The sequence below is a fragment of the Symphodus melops genome (genome assembly GCF_947650265.1).
Source record: "Symphodus melops genome assembly, chromosome: 12".
In the NCBI taxonomy this organism is placed as follows: Eukaryota; Metazoa; Chordata; class Actinopteri; order Labriformes; family Labridae; genus Symphodus; species Symphodus melops.
The window spans coordinates 2,657,239-2,669,901 of record NC_136702.1 but is presented as its reverse complement, the minus strand read 5'-3'; the positions used below and the strand labels follow the sequence as shown (position 1 = coordinate 2,669,901).

Sequence of the window (12,663 nt, the reverse complement as noted above, 5' to 3'; positions counted from 1 at the left end):
AATAGCACTTTCCAGAATAAAACCAATGAAGAAGCACATGAAGTGTGTAACAGGGAAGTTCATCTAACTCCCAAAGTTTGCTCCCAATCACAAAGGGGTTAAGAAATTTAAAAAAAAAAAAAGGGAGTCGGGGGTTCGAGTCCCAAAAAAAAAAAAATTTTTGAAGACTAACCGAAGAGCATTGATAGTTTTCAGTTTGAAGATGAGCATTACGTTGTTATTATTGATCTCCAATGATAGCTGAAAGTATCTGTGCAACATTTTGAAGCTTTTTGAAAGCGCTGAAGTTGTCAGACATTGAAGGCAGCGTGAAAAGAGGCGGAGATAAGTTCCTCTTTTATAAACACGCCTAACGGGAATGCTTTGCTTTCTATGTTTTTGACAACCCAGACGGATTCCGTGCAACATAGGGATGGATGACTTTCACCCGCAGCTTTGAGCCCTACCCTGCACTGACTGCATCCATGTTTGTTTGCTTCTCCGAGGACTCTAAGGATATGAAAATGTTCCGTCTCAATTGAATTGTTTTCTGTCTTTTTAGAAAGCGCTGCAGGAATCACAGAAAAAAAAACAAAAAAAACAGGTAGTCAACTTCTGCCGTGCAAATGTATCAGTCAATCAGTGAGTTGTAGGGCTTCGAATACTTGCTCGTACAGCTACTGTACCAGAGACACAAAACAAATGACTTCCTGGATCAAATATGAGAGATTGCTGAGGAAAATTGCTGCAGGCAAAAAAAAAAAAAAATCTTCCAGGTTAAGAAGACATAGGCGAAAAAAAAGGGTCCAGACACGTGGAGTTAAATGCTGTGCGTGTGTGCTGTGATTCTTTGAACTGGAAACCAGTCAGTAAGAATGATAAACAAGAAATGTGAGTGAAATTTCTGCCTACACGTCAAATAATTAATCTGTCTATCAATTCAAGCTAACTGTGAGTTTTGACAAAAGTAGCATAAATATTCACAAAAGTAAGTCCTTTGGTTTTAACACAAAGAAGAAAAAGTAGAGAAACACCATGAGATCCTCCTGTAAACCAAACATGTCGGTGAAATGTGTCCCGCTTTTTCATGCAAAAAAAAAAACATGGCATCGCAGTGTTCTTTGCTGTGTCCATCGTTTTTTTTCAGAGCCTCCTGACTTCACAGCTCCTCGTGATCACATTTTGTTTGCATCGATTAAGACCATCCAAAAAGAAAACAACAACCATGCTTCGACTACTTTTCAACTCACCGATTGCACCAAATCAACAGCAGCTGCTGATGAAGTCGTTTCACGTTTCCCTTCAGTGTTTTCTTCGATTCAGCTTTCCTGTCTACTGTGTACTTGTCTTCTTTTATTTTTTTATTTTTATTTTTTATTTTGTCCTTTTTTTTTTGTCTTTTTTTTTTGTTGCATTATGCAAGTTTGGGATTTTTTTTTTGTCTGAGAATCACTTTGTTTGGTGGGTGGGTTTAGGTAAGGCGGTTTGGTGGTCGTGGGGGGGGGGGGGGGGGGGGGGGGATGAAGGGATTTAGACAGCCAGGTCGCTCGGCCTCGCCCTGATGCTGCTGCTCTTGCTGGCCCGACTGAGCCGTCGAGGGTCTGTGCTGACCGTCACCGGCGGCACGTGCATCTCCACTGTGGTGGTGGTGACGTTACTTTCCTCTTGCTCGCTCTTTCCCCCGTTCCAGCTGCCTCTGTTGGAGGCTGTGCCAGGGCTGCTGCTGCTGCTGCTGGATGCGGCAGTGGCGGTTGTGTTGGTGTGACTGTTGGTGGTTGGAAGCAGAAGTTCAGCATCGACAGGCTGCTGCTGCTGCTGCCGCTCTTTGTCGCTGCTGGCTGTAGACGAGGATGACGGAGATGGGGAGGTGGCCTTCATCTCTCGAGTCTGCTGCTCGGTAGCCAGGTTAGCCCAGTTCTGCTGCGTGGCCAGCCTGTGGTTGTTGTTGTTGCTGATGTAATACTGAGAAGAGGGAGAGGGCTGATGAAGCGACTGCTCCTGCTGGAGGTCCTCCATCTTGAACTCTGCTGCTGAGGGCACAGCTGCTGGCCCGATCGGCGGCAGGAACGCTCTGCTGCCCGCCGTCACGTCCGTGTAGTTGGGAGGGTAGCTAAGGCTGGATGGGGCAGTTCTGGCAGCTGGGGCCAAACACTCAGGTTCTGCAATGTCGACGCGGCGTAGCGACTCGCGTTCTGGGGCAAACTCATTGGTCATGCCCTGTTTAACTTTCTTCCATCCAAGGTGATAGATCTCTAACAAATTCAGCAAAAGAGACACGCAAGCCACCACAAGCATAAATATGATAAAAATAGTCTTTTCTGTAGGCCTCGATATGAAGCAGTCAACAGTGTTGGGGCAGGGCCAACGTGCACACTTGTACAGGGGCCTCAGCTGGAAGCCGTAAAGGAAATACTGGCCCAAAATGAATCCCACTTCAAACAGGGTCTTGAAAATAATGTTGAACACATAAGTACGCAGCAATGCGCCTCTGATACGGATTTTGCCGTGCTCGTCCCTGATTGGCGGCTTCTCCTTCTTGCCTCCTCCTCCTCCTCCTCCTCCTCCTCCTCCTCCTGCAACATCTCCACCATTTCTAAATAGGAGTTCTTTCTCCTCTTGGAGCCTGTTTGCTTTTCGCAATTCCTCCTCCTTTTCTTTCCGCTTCTCCTCCATGCGGACGATGTGTAGCACGTGGCCCAGGTAGATGAGGGTCGGCGTGGACACGAAGATGATCTGCAGCACCCAAAAACGGATGTGCGAGATGGGGAAGGCCTCGTCGTAGCAGACGTTCTCACAACCGGGCTGCTGGGTGTTACAGGTGAAGTCGGACTGCTCATCTCCCCAGACCTCCTCAGCCGCAGCTCCCAGCACCAGTATCCTGAAGATGAAGAGGACAGTCAGCCAGACTTTGCCGATGACTGTTGAGTGCTCCTGAGCGTTCTCCAACAGCCGCCCCAGAAAGCTCCAGTCGCCCATGCTTCAAGATTTCTAGCCTATGGAGAAAGTACAGGCTGGAGTTGACACAGAAACGAGGATCGGGGGAAAGAAAAAAAGGGGAAACACGAGTCAGAAAAAAATAAAATACATTTTCATGGAGCTGTAAAAAACGTACTCAAAACTGGACGGACATTTTCAATGCAAAGCCTGTCACAGGCCTTAGTCCGGCTTACACATGTGAATGATAAGAACACACAACGAGACGCACAGACACTGATGTTGAAACACGTTTGGACTGGTTTCTGTCATATTCCTCTTTTACATAAAAACCGCTTAACAAAACTTTGTCTTGACAGAAAACGACCACTTTCATTAGATCGGATTTCGATACCGAATCGCAACACAGAATTCGCTCTAAACGCTCTCGACGCTTTTCTTTATGCAGCTTGTATACAGTATACACCACCTGTTTGACTGAACCCTGGTTCACATTCCCTTTCTCTCTCTCTCTCTCTCTCTCTCTCTCTCTCTCTCTCTCTCTCTCTCTCTCTCTATGTTAGGCCAGTGTCTCGCTCTCACCTGCTCGCTCCACTGCCCAGCAGGCATTTGCTGAGATCAACAATATAATGTTCAAAACAGCATTTAGCAGAGATGGGGCTCTGGTGTGGCACACACACACACACACACACACACACACACACACACACACACACACACACACACACACACAGGGAACAAATACCGACATACACACATACACACACCACCCCACTGTCCTCTCTCTCCCTTTCTCTCTCTCTGTCAACTGTAAAATACAAAAACACCAAAGCAACCTAATACAGTAATGTCATTTTTTATATATTTTTAAGGATTAGGCTGCTTTTAAGTTTCAAGTTGAAAAGATAAAATGGAATTCAAAAGATAAAATGGAAGACAAAACTCAATTTTATTTATCCTTCATTTTTTCCTCTGATGGATTGACATGTTTGTCTCTCAGTTAACCATTGAGCTTATTTAAATATAACGTGGAAAAACTTTGGGCTCATCCAATAATAAAATTTTATGTTTTTTTCCAAAAAAACTGTAAATATATATATCCAAATATTTTTTTAAAAAAGGGGCAAATTTCCAATACTTGATTAGCTGAAACCAAAGGGATCTGCACAACTTAACATTTCAACACTAAGTTTGGACGTGCCATATTAACAGCTCACTTTAGGTTTAAGCAAACGTTTCTATTTGGTTCTAATACCTCTGTCCTCAAATGACATGAATGATTGTCAATATTTTTTTTTTTAAATAAAGATTTAGCTGTTGTTGCCCTTTACAAAGTTTAGACAGTATTATGTTTAAAATGCTCAACAAGCTTCACAATTCAGCACAAACACACAGCAGGGGGGGAGGACTTACTAAAATATTCTTGTATTAAAGGTAATAAATCCATCGACTAGGGTTCACAATATGTTTGACACCTGGAAAAGAAAAAACACAGGTCAAGTAAAGATCCATGAGCAGATCAAAACTGGGAATCAAACAGAGACATTTGTGCATATTTCAATCAGTTCACGTCTGAATAGTCCGTTCAGATTGCACAGGTATGACATTTAAATATGTTGACTGCTGAAAACTGAACATATTAAAGTTTAAAATCTCAAAAAGTTTGATGTTATAAACGTGTGCATGTGATATTCCTGGTGTTTCACTTAATCTGTCGTGGAATGACGTGATGTCGGTGGCAAAGAGAAGGAAAATCTCTCAACTCCACAGGTATTTGTGGCATTTATGTCGAAAGTAACAGACAGAGCCAGGTTCAAATACAAAGCCATTTCTGCAGAGCTGACAATACAGAGTGTGCCAGAGTCCGCAGACTCCCTTTAAGCGCCACAAGCTTTGTCAGGCTTTTTCTTTCACTCTTGTAAAGTTCAAATAAAACACCTTTTAATTACCTGATCACACGTCATTCATGGTTTCATCATTAGTATTTCTCTGATCCTATTTAAGGAATAGGACATATTCACAGCAGTGTTAAAACCATCCGTCATACCTTTACTCCAGAGACTTATACTTAAACACGGTAAGTAAATCCATCAGCCATCCTTGTTGCCATCATTAGAGTGTAGACCTCCTGCGTCTGCAGCGACCCTCCCTCTGTCTCCCTGATGGAAAACTCGCAACCTGTCGCTTCAATCTATGACAGATCACCAAACTGTTGTGCCTCATAAACTCGTAAATTATGCACAGACGTCCCGGGCCTGTGGTCTTGTCCTGCTGTCCCCGAGGCCCGTGAACCTAATTGCGCAAGGAAAAGTTTTCCTTTTGTTGTTGTTAGTTTGTGGAGGCGGCTTGGAGTCGGAGATGAGGCTCGGTCAAACGGAGCTGCCTCCCGTTTACAGCCATGTCTGGACTGTCACATTGTGTGACCATGCATGAGTGAATCCACAGAGTCATCAGTGCTGTCCGCAGTCACACCACGCCCCTGCCAACCTCCCCAAAAAACTGTCCAAACTGTGCGCAAAAAAAAAAAAAAAAAAAAAGTTGACGTAAATGCTCCCAGAAAACCTGAACATGAAGTAAAGTCCTCCAGTGTGACATAAAAAAACACTTACCAAAGAAAATCCTTAAAAAGGCACGGACAAGTAGTTTGACAGAAACAGAAATAACTTACAATTACTTATTTGTTTTTATTATAAGGCTCTATTATGACGTGACGTCACTATAAACGCCTGAATGAGAGTGATTCATTCTGATATCAGATGGAAAAATAAATAAATAAATAAATTACTATAATGCTGAGCTCTCCGAGCAGATTTACAGAAATTAGGGCATCATCTCGAAATTAAAAGGGATTATTAGCCTACTGATTTATGGAAAAAGTCCCAAGGAACAAAAAGACTTAAGGGGTCAAAGTACCGCTGGAGTAACAACTTCCGAGGCACAAACAAAAACCACCATCGTTCAATTCTTGGATTCCTGCTGGAGAAAAGCTTTGTATTCATCATCCACAGTTTGAGCTGTTAAAAGCAGACTTCAGAATGTGTTTTTGTAATTTAATTTGTGTATTTATTTATTTATTTATTTAGCCTTTAATGTTGTGGCCGTCTTGGCCCGGTCACCCTTGTGAAAGAGATCTTGACCTTAATGGGTTAATAGTTAAATTAAAGGTTAAATTAAAAACAATAAAACCTTCATTTAGCCAGGTTAGACATGTGGGGATCAGCGTTTTTTTTTTCATGTAAATAAAGAAGATAGATAAAGTCTGTAAAGAAAGATGCTGAAAAACAAACCATTGGATGGGAGTTATTGATTTGTCATGTCTTTAAAATAGTGTCCATTGTAAAGTGCTGCTTTATAACACACACAGCATTAACATGTTATTATAGGCTGTGTTAGAAAGTGAATAAAAAAGTGTTGATGCAAAGCAGATTCACAACAGCAAACCATTATTTTTCATTATTAAATCTTTAGAGACTTCTATGTTTGTAAGAATGGATGCTTTCATTACACTTCCTGCTGTGACAGAACTGCAGCTGACGAATCTGTTATGTCAAACCAATCAATTTATTTTCATCATGTGTCAAACCTGTAACCTCCCCCTCTGTTGTGATCACTGTGCCAGCATGTTCACATTAGGTGAGTTTAATTTTAACACGCATGCGACTAATCCAACTCGGCTATTCCTGGATGGAGGGAGGACAAAGACATTTTCACACAGAGATAGGCTCTGCTTCCTTACATTGAGAGAGGGCGAGTCGTGATTAGTGTGCTGGCTAAAATAAGGCACATGCTGAAAGCTGATACAACCAGCTGGGGTCAGTGCACCCTGCAACAACAGCACGAGTCGAAGAGGGTTCAAGGCAAATCCTTTTTTTTTTTTTTGATTTCTTGACATTGTCTCAGAACAAGGAGACTCATTTGAACCTTTGTCCGTCTGCTTTTTGAAATGATCTCTTAAGTTAGCAGGCAGCAAAAAGCGGTTCAATGGAAAATGTGATAATATATCTGGGTTAATATTCATGATATATATACATTATAACCAATAATAAGAAGTATGTGGAACACCTGCCAAATCCTTAGGCTATATGAACAAGTTGTTTGACTACAGTGGAGTTAGGTGTGTTCATTGGCAGGTACCTCTCCTGACTGAAGGCAAAAGTACGGTGGCTGGGAAGTGCAGAACAAAAGGACAAAGAGTCAAACAAGAGACAAATGCACATTTTTGTTTAATGAAATTTAAGACAGCTTTTTTGAAAGAAAAGGGAAAAAAAGTACATTTCTATAGAAGTTTAGTTAAAAGTTTCACACTTTGCACTTTTTAGTTTGAACTTCCCTGAAATTGTAAGAAAGTCACAACTGTGCTGTTTGAATCCACCAAGGCTCTTAAGTGACGTAGCCTCCCGTGGAAGACCAACACCCTTCACTGCCAGCTGAAGAGGTGACAGAGGACGGGGCTGCCCTCTTTAACTCCAGCATCTGACCTGTTGCTCGATCATGTGCTGAGTCGAGAGATGATGCAGCTGAGTAAACTTAATGCTTCTTTTCTCTTGCTTGTTTTAAAACACTCCTCTTTCTCTCTCATTATTGGACATGACCTTGATGACCTATATTCAGCATTCACCACACGGAGGAATGAACCTCCCCAGATTTTACGGAAATGCAAAGACTGTGACAAACTCAACCAGACCGGTTCCTCTCTGTACCTGAAAACTGATGATTGTTTGTTAAGAATCAAGCTTGAACATGAACGTGTTCTTCTGGAGGGTCCTTTGAACGGCACCTTGTGTGCTCATTCCTGACACCTTCAGGCCTGTTTTTATACACACTGATAAATGAAGCACAGCTTAAGTTCAAACAGGAAGACTGTTTCATACTCACACATTCAATCATTAGCCATCGTTCATTCATCAGCTGTTTGGGGGGCTCTCTTTACCCAATTATGCCACAAAATTATCGACCAATCATCGTGCCGCTCTCACATTTCAAACGTGATCTCCTCTCTTTTGCTGTTAGTCCTCTGTGTACACGTGCATTTAAAGAGGTCAAGCCCTGGATTTCCTCTGCACCTGTTCTTAGTTTGACGGGTTGGAGGCTCTTTAAAGCTGCAGGTGGATGCTTGCAGGCAAGGAGCTGCAGTGGTGATGCTACTTCCCAACAATGAGCTCTGTCTCACTTGGCAGCATCACATATCCGTCACGCTTTAACGCCATTTTAAGTTTTTATCTTTTGCAACACTCGTACTTTTAATCGCCATTGCAGACAAGTAAGTCCATAACTCTGAATTAAGTTTCCTCCAGTGAAGAAAAACTCATGTTTAGACTCCCTCTTGTTACAAGAATGAAAAGTCTGTGGCGCTGTTCTCCGATGGTTCCTCTCGGAACCACTAGATGTCAGTAAAGATACAGACTACACGGAGAGTTCAGTCCCTGTCGTCACTCCTCAAGGGCTGCAGGAAAATCAAACTTTGTGGGCTACTGTTTTTCAAACCTTGTAGAGGAATTTATTTCTCGTGAAACAAGATCATAATAGTTCTGAAATGTTGCATGGACACTTACAGCTGCATCAGAGGCCTTTCGTTTAGTGATGGGACTTCCGTGTCTTGTAAGTGATCCGAATCATTTCACTCAGATTAGTAATAGGAGCTGCCCATGACAGTTACATTTCATTAACCAAATTCAGCAATATTTCAACATATGATCGATATGTGTGCATGCGTTTTACTGAAAGCATTGCTAAGCCATAAATTCCCAGAATAACACTATTTGACATGATGCTCGATAAGACCCTTATGATAGACCACAGAGTACTTGGTGTGTCCGTAGCCGAGCGCTGTGGACGAAGATCCTTTCATTCTTTTGTGTATATAAAAAGTGACACTGATGAGCAACTCTAATGATAAGATATATATTTAATTTTTTTCCCCGGAGATTCAGTTTTTAGGTTTTTGCCTTTGTTCGATAGGACAGCGATTGGAGAAGGAAAGGACATGAGGAAAGGAGCCAAAGGTCAGACTCGAACCTGTCAATCAAACGCTGAAGGAAAGCATCATCATCATGAGTCAAAGTGACACACCTGAGGAAGAAAACAGTGACACACACACACACAGCTTCTCGTTTTACCGATTTATGAAAAACAATTTCAAAGAGCAATATTACTTCAAGGATCAAAAGTGCCAGTGTAATAAAATATTTTAAGTACAAAATTATCAAAACGTTTGATTTCTTCGTCTCTTGCCGGGAAAAGCTCTCTGCTCAATACTAAGTCGTTTTGCAGTTAATAGCAGTCTACGAAATTAATGAAGAAATCAGAGAACACGTTTGGGACTGGAATGATCAGACAGGTCCCTTGAAAAAAAACACAAAAAAAATTTTTTTTCACATCATTGCGTTCACAAATGTATCAACATGTTAGGTGGATGTTACAGGAAGCAAAAGACAGAAAAACAAAAAGACAGATTCTTTCTAAACTTTTACACAGAGACGATGCTGCATGGTTCAAAACGCTTCAAACTCTTAACGCACCGGCAGCAGTGATGTGAATTTAATGTTCAGCTGGTCCAGGTAATAGAGATATGACCTTGATGGTCAAACTTATGTAACATTGTTTTCTAATCACTTAAACCCAGTTTCCTGCTCACATAAGTCCAGTTTCATTTGAGCTACACAGAAGTGACCGCTCGGACTCGTCTTTATCGCGGAGGACAAATTGAGCTGTGATTATTGTTGAGGCTAAAATAAGGCACTCGGTGAAAGCTGATACAACCAGCAGAGGAGAACAAACGCTGCCACAACAACACAAGTCTATATAACACGAGAGCAGGTCTGATCAGAGCTCCTTCTGACTTTTTTTGTTTCTGAGACGAGACTCTCAGCAGGCGGCTGAAAAAAAGGCAGCAAACATAAAAATGCAAAAGCTTTGGATGTGTGAATATTCTGAAGACATTCGATTTTGTTATTTAAGATGTTGATATCCAGATCCACTCATCAAAGCAGAAAATTCACAAATTTTTTTTGAGGATGTTTCTAAAGCACTTGCTGATTCAAGGATAAAAAAGTTCTTCACCAAGCATGCATGTGTGAAATTATGCAAAACTTTGTCACCGTGTTCATGCATTTACCTTCAAAACAAAACACTATGGTTCAAATACTCTCCGTTCAAGTAACATACAAAAAAAAGTTCTAAATTGATTAAAAGGCGTGAAATCTGTGAAACCTACTGGGGCTGTGATTTCACCTGTTTTCTAATTTTCTTCAGCATTTACTCATCCTGTACAACACTCAGTACTGTTATCAAGCACACACACACACGAAACTCTATTGTTATTCAAGGAGTCATTTTCATTATCTTAACTTCATGCAAAAGGCAGCCCAATCGTTACATCAAGGTCGTAAAAACACATCTGCTTTCATCTTAAAATAAAACGTCCGCTGTTGTAAACTAGATACTAAAAAAGTCATCATAAAAAGGCACTTTTTATTTTCGGCTTCACTTTCCACGACTTCATTTGTTCACCTTTCCTCATCTGTTAACACTTCAGGACTTCTTCCAGGCTTCGAGGAAAGCGCTTGCGTTTCATTCTTTCACCACTAGGTGTCAGCGTAGAGTCAGTCCACAGTAGCAAACGCACGCATCACATTCAAGCATCATCAAACCATAGATCAATAAATTAAGACTTCAAAACACTATCGGACGGCGACTGTATGAAAAGTAAGGCGACACTCATGGAGGAAGATACTGCGCTGTATGAACACTCATCGGGGGGGAACCACATTTTGTCTGGGTGTCTTTTCATTGGAGAAGATTTTTTTTACTGCTTTTAGAGGCAGGTCTGAGGCCATGTGTGGGAATAAAAGAGGGATTATTGATTTCCCTACTGATGCTCGTAGAAGTTAGGACACCCATCATGTTACAATTCTCTCCTTTGTGTTAACTTTAAGTTCTCACAGTCTCAAAATTTGTCTCAGAATCGTCACCTTACCAAGGCGTAATTCTTACACTGAGAGAAACTAAACTAAAAGACACAAACTGACACTTTAGTAAGGTTGGATCTACTGTTTGTGCTTTTCTTCTCTTGTCGCTCCTCCACTGGTGGCGGCCCTTCAACACATGGTCTTATTGGTGGAAGAGTCTGCAGAGGACGACAGCAGCATCTCGTTTTTCTTGTTCAGGGCATTGTCTCGAGACATGCTGTCTGTGTTGGTGTAGTTGTGTTTCCTCCTGTTTGCCCTGGAGGAGCATCTCAAGAGCGCCTTGATGATGAGGTAGCACAGCTCGGCCACGTTCAGCACCATGCAGATGGCCGACGAGGACACCATGAAGATGGTGAAGATGGTCTTCTCCGTCGGCCGTGAGATGAAGCAGTCCACCTTGTTGGGGCAAGGCCACTGCTCGCACTTCACCAGCCGGGGCATCTGGAAACCGTCGTAGACGAAGTACAGCGCGTACATGAACCCTCCCTCGAAGATGAGCCTGAAGAACAAGCTGCACGTGTAGGTCCACCACAAGGGACCCGTGATGGGCAGACGTCTCCTCTTGAGCGACTCCAGGTCTGAATCCGTCGCCTTCTCCGTGCCATTGGCCAGCATGGTCCTCTTATCCCCGCGTTTCCTGTAGGCCACGTGCATAGCCACCAGCAGGGCGGGCGTGGACACAAAGATCAGCTGCAGGCACCACAAGCGGATGTGTGACACGGGGAAGAAGTGGTCATAGCAGACGTTTTTGCAGCCAGGCTGCTGCGTGTTGCACGTGAAGTCCGACTGCTCGTCTCCCCAGACGCTCTCGGCAGCCAGGACCAGGATAGTGATGCGGAAGATGAAAAGGACGGAGAGCCAAATCTTTCCCAGACTGGTGGAGTGCTTGTTGACGCCGCCCAGCTGGGCATAGAGCGCCCCCCAACTCAAGAACTCTGGATTCTTAGACAACCTGTAGGAAGAAGCAGAGTGTTTTACGTCTTACTGTCTGAAGGTACAAACCCTCTGTTCACTTCCTGTCCTTTTCTTGGCATATTGTAAAATGTGACTTAAAAAAAAAAAAGATAGCTTGGGGAAAAAAATGCAGTACAAGGACTTTAAATGGGACTTTGCATCACTTTCCGAGGCTGAGGGAAAGTGATTGGGTGCAGACTTAGAGCCACTCCCTATTCTTATGATCACAAACAATTAGCTTGATGAAGCATAGCTTGATTAATTATCTTGCAATTGCACAACAGAAGCCAAGACAAATTTCCTTTTGGAGACAATAAAATACGTCTCATCTCATCCTAATAAAATCTGTATGTTGATTATTACAATCACTTTAGAAAACACTGATGTACCTTTAAATTCCGCTTTTTAAAAACAACTTTATAATGTACAGGATTTACTTTTTATTTTCTTATGCAGTCTAATTTAAGATGATCAAATCACTTGATCACTTCACACTAAACCCATGCTCATCATCTTGAACCACTGTGGCCGATCAGCTTTCATTTTCAAAGTCATTCTTGCTATCCTTGGAAAGAAATACGATTTTTTTTAAGCATCTGTTTTAAAGAGCTGTAACCTGCACATAGAGTTTAGCTATACAGGGAATATAATACTTTTTTTGTGAATTATTTAAATTGGATTTTATCGCCTTTAATTAAAAAACAAACATTGACAATACAATTAAAATGATTTATTTTGGCTCGCACAATATGAACATGCTCGTTTAGGTGATGTGCCACGTGCCTATCAATTGTGATTTACACAAATATTCTCAATAGTGCCGAATATA

General features: G+C 42.1%; 2 protein-coding genes across 3 annotated transcripts; both read right to left on the bottom strand.

Annotated features, from left to right (window-relative positions):
- Positions 1 to 293: 293 nt before the first annotated feature.
- LOC306832834 (gap junction alpha-3 protein-like) lies at positions 294 to 5,385 on the bottom strand. Of its 2 annotated transcripts, XM_079357817.1 has the most exons (3): positions 4,961 to 5,385; positions 4,327 to 4,388; positions 294 to 2,990 (listed from the first exon to the last, which is right to left on the bottom strand). In XM_079357817.1, exon 3 carries the CDS (start codon positions 2,953 to 2,955, stop codon positions 1,510 to 1,512), a length of 1,446 nt encoding a protein of 481 aa, XP_079213943.1. In that variant the 5' UTR covers positions 2,956 to 2,990; positions 4,327 to 4,388; positions 4,961 to 5,385; the 3' UTR covers positions 294 to 1,509. The 2 variants fall into 2 exon arrangements, with proteins under 2 accessions (XP_079213943.1, XP_079213944.1); XM_079357818.1 differs by lacking the exons at positions 4,327 to 4,388; positions 4,961 to 5,385 and adding an exon at positions 3,383 to 3,406.
- Positions 5,386 to 9,011: 3,626 nt separating this feature from the next.
- Positions 9,012 to 11,914, bottom strand: gjb8 (gap junction protein beta 8; the record flags this gene model as incomplete). Its single annotated transcript, XM_079357959.1, has 2 exons — positions 9,012 to 11,832; positions 11,883 to 11,914. 2 exons carry the CDS (start codon positions 11,912 to 11,914, stop codon positions 11,010 to 11,012), a joined length of 855 nt encoding a protein of 284 aa, XP_079214085.1. The 3' UTR covers positions 9,012 to 11,009.
- Positions 11,915 to 12,663: the final 749 nt, after the last annotated feature.